We start from the raw sequence: 15,807 nt of genomic DNA on the forward strand, positions 1-15,807 counted from the left end.
ACGCATTTTAAAATGAAAAGGGTATGCACATTTTTTTTTTATTATTATTATTTTTTTTTAAGTAGCAAATCTTACAGTTTTGCGATTCTTCTTTAACTTACCTAGCTGCCCAACACACGGATTTTATGTCAGTCCCTCCTCTGAGGAGCAAGGCTTTCTTGCATCCACCCCAGCCCTCCTTGCAGGACCAGGGCTGGTTTGGAAGCTCTGGCCATTGCTAGGCATGCGGTGCGCCCAGCGGCCAGAAGGGGACTGAGGATCTGCGGCTGGGGACTGCGCTGGGAGAAAACCACGTGATTTCCAGAATTGATGCCTGTTTTCGATTCCAATGAGGCCATTAGGGCGATTATGTAAGCAGACTATCTCTGCCACTCACGAAGAAATGCCAGGAAAAAGCAAGGAGATTCATATTTCAGCTGCTACCGAAGGGATGTGATCGTAGAGAGCTTGGGCAGAATTACAGCTGGGAATGAACAGTCCACCAGCTGTGGCTTGAAGCACAAATATGTAAATTGCTCAATGAATGCCTTACAGGCATTACACATGTAAAAAGGACACACTATATAGCGTTAAATCATACACATACTGCCTTCAAATTCAGTAGTGAAGGTTGTTTTCTGTGCTGGTAGAAAACAAAATGAAACCTTTCCCAAAATCTGTAAGACTTGCAGCTTTTTAGAGCATAAATATTTGCAAATGTCTCAGCAGCTACAGTATAAATACATTAACAAGATAAAAGGGATGTGTACACAAATGCAAGACTCCCTGATGAGTTTGTAATCCTATAAGAAGAAAACAAGGATGTCAGTCACCCGGCACTATGCTGAAATGTCCCTGCTTACGCTGTCCACCAGTGGAGAGCAGGGCTCAGCGGCTGTGCGTGTGTTGTGCTACAAAAATAAAACAACCTGAACAAAATACACCTCACAACAGAGCTGCACGAGCTACTTTTTGTTTGTAAAATGATCCGTAAATCTCAGTACAGCTTCATACGTGACAAACACCACCATGTTCACAGGAAAGGCCCGAATGCAGTTCAGCCCCAGACCCTTGAAAAGCACTTTCACGCCCTCCTCTCTCACGCTTTGTCTCGCACAGTGGACGAGGCCCCTGTACTTGTGCTGCCCCGATTCATCCACTTGCATCCGTGATTTCAGGACGTCCATGGGGGTAGCTAATCCCCAGGCCAGGACTCCAGCGAAGCCACCAGAAAGCAGCACAACCAGGAAACCTGCGGGCGAGAGGGAGGAGCAGTGAATTCCGGCCTTGCACCGGTGTGACTAGAAGCAGCTCGGATTAGTTTTCCCCAGACACTTAAACTCTTTCCAAATCTCATGCTACAAGCAATTTTAGGAGCAGGGGAGTGGGCACAGAAGGAGCTGTGAGGCCACGCACACTGTATGAAAGACTTGGCCTTCCCAGGCCCTGGGCCTGCATCTCCCCTCGTGCTTTGCTGCCATCCCAGCGGGACACATGGCGGCTCCCCGCAGCCGGTGCTCTGAGCCATGGCCACAGCCGGCCCTGCTCCTGCAGGACGATGTGTGAGGGGGCTGGCAGTCTCTTAGGGAGCCAGACAAGTGCAGGACAAAGGAGCTACAGCTCAAAAAGCAAGCTGTGCTTCTGGGATAGATGAAGAAGAGGAAGAGAGCATTCTCTCCTCAAGCTGCTGGCATATACAAGCTTTGTTTTTTAACCTTATGTTTTCCAGCAGCTAATTTTTGTCCAGCTCTTGCAGCTGTGTGATCTCACACCGACCACGTGGCCCCGCGGTTTCACAGCATTCATCGCAGGTGCTGGTGCAGGGGCAGCTCCACTTCACCACCACACGCACAGGTGTAAAGCAGCTGAGAGCAGTCACACCTGCTTCAGCTGGCTCTGCTTATTTCTTTGTCTCTCAGGAAGATGTTCATTGGGGAATGGTACCTATGTGGTCTTGTCTGAAACTGGCTGGTTGCTTTTTGGAGCCAAATCACAGCTGGGAGACCTCAGACCTGGCCCATCATGAGCCCTTCCTGCAGCACACCCGCAGCCCAGCAGCCTGAGAGCACAATTTCCCTCCTAGTCTGGTACAAAATAAATCACTTTTGCAGGTGATGCCAGATGCTTGCCCATACCTACCTGGTTTATTTTTCCCAGCTGGCGTGAGCCAGTCACAGAGGGTAGAATAGGTAAGGAAATATATTGCAGAAGAAGAGCAATCCCTGCAGAGCAATGCAGAGCAGCCCTTGTAGAGACCCCCAAAGCCTTCCTCCTTAGCGATCACCTTCAGACAGTGCAGAGACCCTCGGTACTTTGGCTTGGAATTGAGCTGGGCAGACATGGCAGAAGGATGGGGGTTCCTCTGGGTCTGCATCCGAACTTTAGCCACTTCACTGGGTGCCATCAACACTACCTGTAATATTAGAGGATGTAACTTAAACCTTCACTTTTAAACTGTGATCCACGTCCTGCCTGAGCCCTCAGATTATGTCTCCCACCTTTTCAGGCAATATTGTTTATTATCTAACACCAGGATTGCCTCCACCTGCCTGTGACTGCGTGTGTTTCCTCCCAGGGCAATGGGGATCCTGGTGCCTGCAGATGCCCACAAACATCCATCTGCCTACGGGAAACTGCTCCGGAGCTGCCCCACACCATGGCACTGCCCGCTGTGGGCACACATTAATTCCTCTGGGTGACAGCTCCTGCTGACCCAGCCCCACAGTGCTGCAAGTAAGAGGTTGCCTATCTGTCCTTTTTTGACAACATTTGCAAGAACCTGATACCCCCAAGTAGCCCTCAGTGAACAGCCAGGTCTTTCTTCCCCTGCCAAAACACCAGCCCATGCTTTGCACACCGACTTATGTCTTTCTTACATAAACCTGCAATTAGAGCCACCGGGTACGTTTGCTGCCCGGGTTGCTTTTCTTCCTTGCTGTTTTGTTTTGCCTTTGCCAAGGTCGCAGAGCAGGACCCCATGAGAAAACAAGCCAGCATCCCGCTGAGCCCCCAGCAGAAAACATCACCGCTTTTCCAGCCCCGTGTGTCTGCGAACAAGACCCCTTGTTGTGCTGTCCTGCTTGGCTGCTCGCCTACCCGCACGGCACCAGCGGCACCTCCAGCCAGGGAAACATCCAGCTTGGAAGGCTTGACGTCAGCAGAGCCATATCGCAGCTTGCAGATGTTACAGAGGAAGTTTCTGTAGGTGCCAAATGAAACGGATGAAATCAGTGACACTGAGAAAACTGATGCAGACACCCCTTTGTAAAATCCCAGAACCTGGTTGGAAACAGAAGGAAAGAAGACTTTTAAGAGAGAATGGCAAGGGAATGTATCTGCTTGAAAACATTGCACATTCACTACTGAGCCAAAGCTTATTTACATCTTACAGATCAGTGGAAAAGCTAAAATCCATCCTAACCCTTCTCCCAGCCAGTGCCTGTATAACTGCTGCCTGTCGTCTTCAAGCTGAGGCAGCTCTGCTCCTCTGAAACAAGAAGCCATCCATAACATGTATCAGCAGCTGGTGACAGGTACTTACTTTTTCTGTCCTGTATGTTTCTTGAATGCAGTGCCAAATGCCTTTGTAATGCCTCTCTGTCTGAATTCTCACCTACAAATACAGGGGCAACTTAGAAATACGGAAATCAGGTTTAAAAGCCATCAACAAATGTCACAGCAAAGTAGTTAATCAGCCATAAAATAGCACACACACCCTTAAAAAAAATCTTAAAGAGAAAAACAACACAAATAAAATTAAATATGTTGCTGTGACAAAGCTGAAAGCACTCAGTCATGGGACTTGTTTTCTGAAAGGAGAAAAAAGACAGATGCACTATTTGTGTTCAGTCTGTGGTCAAGAAATAGTTTCAACAGGTACCTTCACTGTGTCCAGCGGATACCCCACTGCTGTGCTGAGGCCACCTGAAACAGAGAGGTTTTTGGAGACGGTTACCAGCACACACCACAACAGGCCCTTTTCCCCAGGAGGTCATTAAGGGGACAGCAGGGAAATGCAGCTGCAGAGCCCAGCAGTCCCTGGCAGCAGGTTGCTGTCCAGCTCCAGCTCCAATGCCTGCGCCAACAGTGACAGAGCAAAATGCGTGGGTTTCTCTGAGAGATCAAAGCATGCTCAGAGGGCGAATCTGAGTGCCACAGGAAATCTGACAGGAGCAGTAATACCAGGGTGTGAGGCAGGCTGGGAAGAACACAGAAAGCCTCACTAGCTGCATGCATGCCACCAGCTGCGGGGGCTCTGTGCGGCCCTATGGAAAGGGAACCCAGTGGGAAGGCTGAGGGGATGATCCACAATACTGGGCTGTTTCTGGTCCCCCTCTCAGCTTCAGCACTAAATCCTCTCTGGGCCATGAGCAAGCACCGTTGCAAGAGGAGTGAAGCACGAGGGGGCTCTGGAACAATTGTGGCTCTCTAGGCTTGACTTGGAAATATTAAGGAATAAAAGCAATAGTTACAAGGACACTTATTAGAGACGGGTGGTCCCTGGGCACTACAGGCTCTCAGCTACCTGTCTTCTGCCTTGAAGAGAGCAGCAGTGCTCCTATTGCCTCCTGCATGCCAGGGACCGGACGCCTCCTGGCTGCACTCCACAGGGCACAGCTGGAGCCCTGGCTGAGGACGTCACTGGGTTTTACAGTTTTTCATCAGCACTGATTCACTGGGTTAAGCCTCTGAAGGGCATCTCCCATGCGCACCAAACACTTTGTACACTGCAAAAGCAAAGCAAGGAGCAAAAGCAAAGTTTTGAGGGAAGAGAGAGCCTTACATGGGAGCCCAGGCTGGTGTGGGACAGGGCAGGATGAAGGCGCAGTGAAGGTATACACAAAGCTGCCGTGCCCAGCAGCACACCCTGCATGCAGCTGACTGGGAGAGCAGCAGCATTTCCAGCGTGCTAGGGGGATTTGTCAGCCCTGCATTGACACCCAGCCTCAGCTCAAGACCTTAAAATAGCCACCGGTGCTGGAAGCGCATTAATCCTATCAGACGTCTCTGCCTTGGTGGCAGATGAGGAAAGTGAAGGAGCTGCAGCATGGACATGGCAACAAGTAGCTCAACCTCCATCAACCTCCTCACCGCCACAGGACAGGGCACGGGGCCTGAGCAGCTAAATTCCTCCCGGTCTATGAATGCCAAGTGAGCTGAGAGGGGATCGTGCTGGGTGACAGCAGTGCTGTACCCCCGTGAGTCATATACACGGAGATCGAGCTCGTGAGTGAGCCTGTCAGGGCAGTCACAGACACAGTGCACAGCTGGAAACAGCCTCCTGGTGACTTCTTCTTAAAAAAAAATAAAAGTTATTTAAAAATACAGTAGTTGCTGTGGGTGTTTCACTGAGTACATTCATCTGTGATCGCACGTGGTGGCTTGGGAGCTCTGGAAATGCTGCCGTGTTTTGGGGAAAAGCAGCAGCTGCTGGTGGGAGTCACTGGGAAGCAATCCTGAAGTGCACAACTCAGAAAAAAAAAAAAAAAAAAAAAAAAAAAAAAAAAACAACAACGAACAGCGCCCTGCTTGCAGGAAAATGAGGGTTGTTCTGCAAGAGGCTTTGTCTGCTTTGTCTGCCCCCAGATAAATAACAGCAAAGGTTAAAAAAAAAAAAGGCCAAGAAATGACTTTCTGTATTTCTGGACCAAAATGAGAGAAGGTTGGAAGAGGGGGGAGCACATGTAACCCAGCTGGAAGGACTGGAGCAGCCACAGCAGTGACAACGCACCGAGTCACCCGGGGCCACCTGCCCCATGCCAGCTTCCTGGCTGGCACCAGGCAGCAAGCACAGGTTTGTTTGCCCCAAACCAACCTGCTTCGCTCTGCTGCTCAACCCAACGCACACCTTGGTTCAAGGACTGACCAAGAGAGGGGAGAACATAAAGGTGAATTTCTCACTGCCTCCACCAAAGTGGAGGCATGAGCCCCAACACCTCCGAGCAACCAGGGCCTCCTGTGAACTGTGCTCCCTACGAGCCAAGGCAGTTAAGTTTTAAGAGCCAAGGAGCCCAGCCAAGTCTGTCAAAGGCTGAGGAGGAAGGGCTCCGCACAATGTCACCTGATATTAATAGCCTGGGACAAAGATAACATGACCCATACATGCACTGTCTGCGAGGCAGAACCTGGCAGAACCTAGCGTGCATACAGGGAGAGGGGTCCTATGGGGCACCCGGGGAGTAACACCCCCCGGCTGTGAGGGAAAGAGATGGCAAAGCCAGGTGAGGGATCCCCAGCGGGCTGCAGGGAGCTGCTTGTCACACCTACTGCATTGGGACATTCTCAGGTACTGAGCAGGGGCTGCAGATTCCCCAACGCACACATCCCAAAAACAGGTATCTCACCTTCTCTTCACAATCAGGCCACTTTGGCCAAGAAACTAAAACAAGGAGGGGTCCTGGTCACTGTAATAGCAGGCAGCAGAGAGCAAGTAGCCCCACACAGAGCCCACCGGCCTGCAACAGCTCCCAGCGGGGGCACAGTCCTGGCTCCAAGACCCTGGAAGCAGCAGGGATCATGGCTTTGTGCTTTGGATGGGTAGACAGCAATTTCCAAAGGTCCTTATGTTGTGAAGAGTTGAGAGCATAAGAACTGTCCCATACCCTCAAGAAGCTGGGCTCCTTCCAGTAACGTGACCCTGGCTGTGGCCAGCAGGGCTGCTTTAGCTGTAGGGACAAGGAGACAGCGCATTCCCTCCATAGGTGGGCTATTTTATCTGCCCTTGGGCTGCATGTGCCCGCTGTGTAACCTCGCAGCAGGGTGCAGGGAAGCCAGGGTGTGCAACAGCTCTGCCACCCTGTTGGGGCGGTGCTGGGTGACTCAGCTGCCCCATCCCAAATCCCTGCTGCTGGGACGAGTGTCGGGTCACCCCCAGGTCAGCGGTAGCCCCAGGCATCGGTACACATCCTCTGCCAGGTGTGGGCTGCTGCAGGAGCAGGGCTAGAAAACACACATGGGGAAATTCAGGCTGGAAAGGACCTCAGGAGATTTCTGGTTCAACCTCTTTCTCAAAGCATAGCTGGCTTTATTGGCTGGGAAGGATATCCTTGCAGATAACCTGCTTTCCGGGGCATCCCACCCATTTATTGGTTATTGAAAGTCTCCATAGCTACTAAGCTTGCTTCTCACATGATGTTGTCTCCTGGAGGCACAGCAGCAGCTCACTGCTTTCCAGGCTGAAGATGCTGACCCTATCCCATGGACACAGAAGCAATAGATTGGAGAAGATACACAACAATTGTGCAGGTGCCTGAGCCAGGCTGGGTGGTTACATGGGTTTCAGAAGGGCAGCATCTCTGCTGCTTTTCTGAGGTGCTCAAGCCATGCTTTGTCCAAAACACTCTGAAAACAGATCAGGATCACAACTCTGCGGCCAACAGAGGAGTCAGGGAGAGGAGTGATAGGACAATGCAGAACGGTTTTAACCTAAAAGAGGGTAGGTCTAGATTGAATACTAGGAAGAAATTTTTCATTCAGAGAGTGGAGAGGCACTGGCACAGGCTGCCCAGAGAAGCTGTGGGTGCCCCATCCCTGGAGACCAGGCTGGATGGGGCTTTGGGCAACCTGGTCTGGTGGGAGGTGTCCCTGCCCATGCAGGGGGTTGGAATAAGAAGGTCTGCAAGGTCCCTTCCAACCCAAGCCATTCTGTGATTCTGTGATTCTGTTGTGATCTGTGTTGCCTCTTGAGTAGTTTGATGCACTTCAGTTGGGTTTGCAGCCTCCTTGGGAACACAAAAACTGATTCAGCTCTAACAAACACAAACTGTGAAGTAAACTCAGCACAAACAACATCCCAGTTCCCACAGAAAAGTTGTCCCAGCCCTGAAAGCTGTCCCATGTTGGGGTAGGCCCCGAAGCTTGGTTACCTTGCAGAAGCCTTTGTGTAAGCTCCCAGCAGGGAACAGCACAGCAGAAAACAGTCCTGTCTGCCACGGAGAAGTTGCATTATACATCTTAGAAAAAAACTGAGCTGGACACAGATGACAGGATGGAAAACCCTGCTCTCAGACAGCCTGGGGTCAGTGAAATGTGTTAAGACAAGCAGGCCCTTTCCTGGTCCCAGGTAGAGCCGCAGCCAGCACCCTGTCCAGCTGAGCCCATTCCCAGGGCACCCAGGGGAGATGCTCGGTGTGCAGCTGGGTAGCACACAGCTGGTGCTGGGCAGAGGGCACTACAATTAAGTTTATCCTTAAGTGGCTCAGCTACAGCTGTGCCAACAAAAGCAAAGGTCTCCAACCATCAAACACAGCCCAGCCCAGCGATTCACATCACCCATCAGGGGAGGTTTGGTGAATCCCTCTGATTTCCTCAGCAAGGAAAGACGAGAGGGATGAGCTGTCATGGAAGAGGTTGGCTGTATCCCCCTCTCCCAGGAGGGGCCCTTCCCAAACAGGGTCCCCTGGCACCCCAGGAAGGCCAAAGCCTGAAGCAGCCAGCACCTCCGGGGCTGGATGCTGCTGAGACACCGAGCCTCACCCTGCTTGCACCAAGAAGCAAAAAGGGGCAGCAGGGCAAAAGTCATCCCAGTTGAGCAGCTCTGACGTGCAGGCTTGGGCTGGGCCTCCCAGCCATGTGGCCGGGTTACCTGGCCCCTGGCAGCGGCGACCCCAAGCCTCTTGTCCTGGTACGCGATGCCAGGCTAGATCTGGCAGGCAGATTTCAGAAGAGATACGAGCCCGGTGCCTATATGTTGTGGTTTAAAATAAAGCTGGGTTTGAGTAGCATGTGCTCTAAAAATGTCTGAAATGAAATAGCACATTTCTCCTTTTCCTTTTTTGAAGTGCAGCTAACCTATTTTCTCCCATACTGAAGCCTGCTACGTAACACGCCTGCACAGAAATAACCACAGCAGCTGCCAGCGCATCTCAGCCCGAGACCACGCACATGCCGTTCACTCAGACCTTCCTGGCTGCGACAAAGCTGAGCCTCTACCCCTCCCACCTCACCAGCCGTGTCCTCAGCCCCCCCTTGTCCTCAGCATCCACAGCCAGCCCTTGCCAGGACCCCCTTGGCCACGCTGGGATTTACTGCCTGGGCTGTACCCGCTGCTTTGTGTCCGCACGCAGCGTGTCCCACTTTGTCTCTCGTTCCCTCCTGCTGGAATCAGGGAGCAGATTGCAGGGCAATGACCTCAGACAAGGCAATTTCAGCGCGCTCTCTGCCCTGATGACATTGCCCACTTGTTAAAGCAGGAGAGGGTTTCGCCAAGCAGCCCCCACGGAAAGACTCCTGTCTCTGCCGCTGCGACCTGCCCGGTGGCTTAGCAGCAAGGAAACACAGCTACCCGCTTTCATCAACAAGCACCACTTTATTTATTTACCTCCGATGGCCCCGGCAATGAAATCCATCCAGACCGAGTCTGCTGCCTTAATTACCCTGAACAAGCGTTAGGAAGGTGGAAGAAGGGAGGATGCCGGCTCAGCCTTCCCCGAATCCTGCAGGTCCTTCAGAGACGGTGTGCTCTGCGATATGAATCACCTCCCTGCTGCCTTCTCTTGCCGCGGGGGATTGTGAGCCCTGTGGATACTTGATGAATTTGTACACTGGAGGCAGGGACAGGAAGGCTGGAGCTGTTCCAGGAACACAGTGAATAAGTAATCCCCCGAACCCTGCAATGCTGCGCCAGAGCCTTTCTGCCTGGAAAATCACAAGGGGTGGTGCCTTGCAGGGTAAGGCTGGCTGTGAAAGGGCCATTTCCCATTGCACTCATTAACCCCAGCAGCCAGCCTGGTTCGGGTTTGACGGAGGACACTCTCACCCTGCATCACGAAGAGGCAGCACCGTGGCTGTGTAGGAGATGCGCCCCCATCCCTCCCTCCTGACGGAGCAGACCCCCTTCCCATCAGGGAATCCATCCCCAGGGAATTTTCCTTGGATGTCCTCCCCACACAACTGGCCCTAAAGCCCTACCCACAACCCCATAAACGATTACCTACTCACTGTGAATGCACATATCCAGCAATACTTCCTAGCACACATGAAGCTCATGCCAATGCCATATTGCCTTTTTTCTCTTTTTTTGTTGTTTTTTTTATTTTATTTTATTTTTTTATTTTTTTTTTGTGCAAGAGCCCTGCACTGGAGGGCTGCCATGTGTGTGCAGAAGAGGTTAAGTTTTGCCCCCAATGAACCTGAAAGTCCTGATGCAGTGAAAGGGCTTGCCAAGCCGTGACCTGAATTGTACTTCTCCTGATGAGGTTTCCCCGGGTCAGAGCCAAGGCATTTTGGCAGCAAAGTGAAAAGAAAATTTCACGGCTGCTGCCCCCCTGGGTTGGCTTCACAGAGGAGCTGAGGACTTTCATCCCCAGTGCTAAGTCTCCTGCACATTTCACAAGACCCTGTTTCTCTCTGAAGTGTATGCTCTGGAAGTGTTAGTGACATATAGCACAGATTACCGTGAGAGCTTGGATTTTCTGCGAACCAAAAATTAAAGGATTTTAACAGTTTGTCTTCTGTGATTTCTTATGCATCTTTCCCTGCACACACGCTACGCTTGATAGAACATATTTTATTCTCCAGTGCAATGTCATGTGAGGACAGCAGAAACTTAAAAACAGAAGTAAAATATTACCTAGAGAGAGGGCAATGTAGCTGCTGAAACACACCAGGTTATTCAGTAGCCCTCCCTTGTTACTTCTGGTGACTGTGCTGGAGCTGTTCATGGTGCATCAGCAGCCTGTACATGCCAAGTGTGGGGAAAGGTGCTCCTCATACTAGAGTACTACATCCCTGTGGCCCCCCTCCAGCAGCGGGACAGGGTGTGGGACCTGGCGTCTCGGTGACACATGGGGACAAGGACACGGTCCCTGCGGGTGGGCAGCCAGGAAGCCTGCAGCCTGCGGTACCTGCAGGGAGCAGCGTCCTCAGGACCACTGGTTAGACAAGGGTGCTCGGTGTCGCTTTTCTGGAAGCTGCTTCCAGGCAAAGTGAAGAAACTCATGACGTTCCCACCGTGAAAAGTGCCACCATGTGTTCCTCCCATCACATGTCTGGGGGCTTTGTGGGGGCGGGGATTTTTCTAGATACTGCAGTGACTGACGCAACCCCAGCAAGAAAATAGAGACTGGCTGCCTGAAGTATTAGGGCTAATAAATACTTCCCATGAAACGGTGCAACAGCCAAGCAAAATTTACACTTTCTTCAGCTCTGAAAACTTCTGAGACTGAAAAACAAACAAAACCTTTCCCTTCCAACAGGAAAGTAACCACTTGTTTTGTTTCCCTTCACTGACACCAATGTTTCAATCAAAATGTCTGTTATGCATGGCATGAAGCAGACTCTAGATTCAAGCCCTTGGATAACCTTCAGTCATTTTGGCGAAGTTCACCAGAAGAAAACATTTCCCACATGCCTGGAACTGCTCTACAAACTGTGTCTTAGAAGAAGGCTGTCTGAAAGAGGGACATTTTGGTGCTCGAAACGTTTCCCCTCACCCTACAAGGTTGCTGCTGAGGGCAGCCAGCTCTGGGAGGACACGAGCACAGAGCTCCGTCATGGACATTCGCCTCACGGGCTCTTAGCAGAGTAATACAAGCCCTGAGGAATGTCACAGCAGGAAAATGCCTCTGCTACTGTAGTCTCCAGCCCTTCTTCCTGGGTGTGTGGCCACCCACACCCGCTGCCGTCCCCTTCAGCCACGTGTGAGTCACGCAGCCCGGCAGCCATGTGATGGACACGAGGGCAGAGCCCTCTGCAACTGCAGCCCCACGCGAGGGGTGAAGCATCCGTACACCAGCAAGTACTGAGGAAGTAATTCAGAGTGAAGGAAATCCCATTGGAGACCTGTGTTATTGTATACGCTGTCACCTGCTAGCACTCCCTGATCAGCAAGTAGTCGACCGCTGCTTGCTTTCCTCTTGAGACGCAGTTGCAGGCTGCAGGGAGGAAGGCACCAGCCCCACAGTCCAATGGTGTGGTGAGGGCTCTTCTCGTCCCCACAAGGTTCCTGCACTGGTGGGTAGTGGGATTGGCAATTCTCCCTCCTGTCCTTGCAGACACCCAGTACAGACCAACGCCCTCCTAAGGAGAAAGGTCCTAGGGCAGAGATTCAGCCTCCTGTGCCAAGAGTCCTCCTAGAGGCACAGAGCACTGTCCCGTGCACCTTGCTGAAGGAGCTTCCTCCTTCATCCCCTCTTCTCCAGGTTTCAGAGATACATCAGCTCCCAGATGCCAGCCTTGTTAGAAACACACATCAACATTCAGCCCTCTCAATGCCACGGATCAACAAAGACAGCCCCAAAAATCCAGCCCAAAGCTATCTTGAATTCTCAGGGAGATCTTCAAGTTTCTCTTCCAGAAGACCAAATGTGAGTCATTCCTGTTGTCCTTTCATGCAGGGAACACAATATCTAAGTACTGGCATAGATCGCTGCTACTCCAGCCTGCACTAAACATCATGGGCTACATCTATGCAGAGCAAGTGCCTGGTCTCAGCCCTGGCGGTCTTCTCAAAGCACACCCTAGGAAGTCTGATACCTACCACAAACACTTTGATCCTTTACAAGGGGCAGGACTCTGCTGGAAATAGCTCAAAAATCTTTTCTTCAGAAGCAAAGTGTTTAGAAGTGATTTGTTCAAAATGGGTGAATTTCACAGGAGAGTTTGAAAAAGCAGAGCGTGGAAGGTGCTGTCAGATGACAAGACAGATCTGATGATATGAAGCAATCTGCAAATTATGAAATGAAGTGATAGAAAAGAGAGGAAGAGCTTAGTTTCTGCACAGCACATGATGGATGAAACACTCCATTTGCTCGCAGGAGGAGGCAGCTGCCTGCTCACCCAGACAGGGAACAGCACCACGGTCAAAGCAGCACCCAGGTTAGAGGGCTGCTACAAGCGTATGGAGCAAAGGCAAAGGTGGATAGAGGAAGCTGTAGGTGGGTAAGCAATGGTAAGTGGCATCTTTTAGGTGAGACATAACAGCAGGAGCATCCCTCTTCTTCCCCAGACTGCTCCCAGGACTTTTCCAGCTCCATCCACCCTGCAAAGGGAAAGAGAAGCCAGTCCTCTCACCTCTGCAACCACCTGCTAACTTATTGAGCCAGATCTGAAGAGAAAGCATTCCTGCCTTACTGCATTTTCTCTTCCCCTTGCACCGCCTAGTATCACACTCACATGCATGCCCACCAACTCCTCCCCAGTTCATTTCAGAAAACCCTTCAGTGCGGAGGCTGTGCAAACATCACAGCCCCGCTACGTCACTGGGCTGTTTGCAAATTGCAGGAGGGGGAAGAGTGACACCAGCACTATGAGCTGCAGGTCCTGGCACTTGGCTTGTGCGCTGGTGGGTGGAAAAGGGGGTGGGACCTCTTGGCTCCAGCTGCGCTTCAGATCAAATTGTCTCATTGTGCTTTATCTTGGGTATTAATGAAAAGCCAACAATGCCAAGGACTCATGTATTTACTGCAGAGCTTTTATAGCAAGACAAACAAAACCAGCAAGGAAGCCACTCTGAGCATTGGCCACTGCATCGCTTTTAGCCAGGTATAAATGATCGGTGATTTTGCCTCCAGAAAGCTGATAGGAGGATGTAATGTTTCTGCACAACTTCCCAGGGAAGGGAAGATGATGCACTCCCACAAGGGAGGTGAAGATGATGATTGCAAGTGATTAAGAAGTGACACAGATTTATTGCGTGGCTTTGGGCAAGTCACTCAATCTCTCTGTAACTAATCCTCTCATCAGCACAATCAGTGTGCTCTATTCCTGCTGCCATGAAGCCACTGCAAGGATCTCAGGCTCTTGTCAGACATCTGTCAGCCGCTATTCAGGAGTAAATCATGGGAAAAGGTGGAAATACCAACATTAGCACCCACCCTTCACAAACTCCCATGGTTCTCGTGGTTCTTTTTAATGTTGTATAAATCCTCCTCCCACATTCTAATCTTTACGATAAGGAGGAAAGGTGACAGTGAACCATCTCAGCCACAGCCTGTACAGGACTTTATGCCAGCTGAGAGTGATTGCACTTTGGAAGGGCTGTGATGGAGGAAGGGGATGGCAGGACAGTTATTGACTTCCTAATTACATGCTGAGCCAGCCTTCCAACTTCTTGTACATTTTCTGCACTTGAAGAGAAGGTGTAGCCAGTGACCTGGCAGCAGGTTTGGGAAGCCAGGAGCTCCCTCCCCCTGCTCCTGCAGCAGGGAGTCTCCCTTTCCGTCTCCTTTTACCCACTTGGCAATAATATACTATTTATTTGTCATGACAATATTAATACACAGCCCTCAAACCTTTCATGAGCAGCAGGAGTTGTTCAGTTGTTTGGCTGCAAAACAGCTCTGGTAGGAGCAGTGGCAAGCACCAAGATCCACTGATGATGTTGTTGCAGAATCTGTGCTCTCTCCAGTATCTGTGGATTTGCCTTTTTCCCAGTGCGTGCATCCCCACAGAGACCTTAGACCTCTGCTTTACAGCAGTGAAAAACATACGGGATGCCGTATTATTTTGACTAGCCTGCAGCCTTTCTTCCTGTCTGAACTACCTGATCTGATATGATTTAATAACCTCAACACTTCCTGGAAACTCAGAAGAAACTCCAGCTCTAGAACTATAAACCATTATTATTTAGGAGTTTAGCTGCTGAAGTCACATGAGAAAGATTGTTATAAAGATACTTAACTGCCAAAACTGGCACCAATGTGTTCAGAAAAGAGAATGTTTTTTAAATACCAGCATTATTATGAGCTTATGCTAAGACAGGATGTATACAGAGAAATTTAAGAAGATTTTTATCTTGCAGGAGCAGAGAACAAGTGAAATTATGCTGAATTAATTATTGTATTCAAACAAAAATAAAGCACCTCCCTTAAAAACTATGCTGCAAAGCAAGTTTAATGCCCGTGAAGATCCCCATATAGTTGTGAGTGAAAAGTTACTGGTACCCACACAAGCTTGATCAATACTCACTCAGGGATGTCTGCCATAAATCTTTGCAGCAGAGTACACAATCCAAGTAGAAATACTGACCTATTTCATCAGCCAGCATTCAATTATGTGCCTCAGATATTAATCTGACCTTTTCCATGGGCTCGAGCTGGAGAAAAATCGAAGACTAAGCCAGCAGTTTGCATAGCCTGTTCAGTAACACCCCCAGCATTAGCAGAGAACACTCAGACTCTGGGGCTAACAGCATTAGTCTCTGAATACCACATGAAGTTCACAGCCTCACTTATCACCCTTTGTTTGTCCTTTCCTTGGCGTCTGTTCAGGAGCTGTATGAGTGCCTGTCATGTGGAGTACTTGGGAAGTTTCCACAGAGGTGCATTAGTCATGCTGTTAGGCCTGTTCTTTCGGTTTCTGAGAAATAGGTGCCTTTTGTGTGCCACGAATGCAATAACAACCATATTCCATATGGAGCTGGATGCTGAGCAGGAAGCTGTCTTGAAGACAGGCCAAGAAATGTCTGTCCATACACCTTAGTGGTATTGCCTTACAACATATTCCCACTTTTCTTTGGCTCTCCCTTCTCATGCGTTACTGACTGGTGCATCATACAGTGCGCCTACACTGTGGAGTAACTTAGCATTTTGCTTCTTGCCAGAGACCTGGTCTCCCAGAATTGACTTTGCATGTGGATACAAAGCATGCCAGAGGATTTCAAGTACACAGTGTTGCAAGTGTATTTGTATAGCTGCTGGCAGCGAAAAAACGTTTGCCTCACAGAAAGGTTCCTGTAAGAACAGGCTGGCTTGAAAAGACAGACAGGAGGCAGGCAGAAGTTCTCCTCCTCTCTCTGCCTCCTCATCTCCTAGGAATCAAGGACAAATCATTTTCCTTATCTGTGAAATGGGCACAACTGCACATTTCTGCTTCACCAAAACAGCCTGA

The 15,807-nt window shown here is 50.3% G+C and overlaps 1 protein-coding gene across 4 annotated transcripts; it reads right to left on the bottom strand.

Moving 5' to 3' along the window:
- Position 1: 1 nt before the first annotated feature.
- SLC25A47 (solute carrier family 25 member 47) lies at positions 2-15,117 on the bottom strand. 4 transcript variants are annotated; one of them, XM_082761514.1, is made up of 7 exons: positions 14,996-15,073; positions 9,299-12,958; positions 3,860-3,903; positions 3,521-3,592; positions 3,076-3,258; positions 2,119-2,392; positions 2-1,231 (listed from the first exon to the last, which is right to left on the bottom strand). In XM_082761514.1, exons 2-7 carry the CDS (start codon positions 9,324-9,326, stop codon positions 945-947), a joined length of 888 nt encoding a protein of 295 aa, XP_082617640.1. In that variant the 5' UTR covers positions 9,327-12,958; positions 14,996-15,073; the 3' UTR covers positions 2-944. The 4 variants fall into 4 exon arrangements, with proteins under 4 accessions (XP_082617640.1, XP_082617639.1, XP_082617641.1 ...); XM_082761513.1 differs by having other exon boundaries at positions 14,887-15,024; XM_082761515.1 differs by lacking the exon at positions 14,996-15,073 and adding an exon at positions 14,887-14,989 and having other exon boundaries at positions 9,299-12,643.
- Positions 15,118-15,807: the final 690 nt, after the last annotated feature.

Source organism: Aythya marila (genome assembly GCF_965140915.1).
Source record: "Aythya marila genome assembly, chromosome: 5".
In the NCBI taxonomy this organism is placed as follows: domain Eukaryota; kingdom Metazoa; phylum Chordata; class Aves; order Anseriformes; family Anatidae; genus Aythya; species Aythya marila.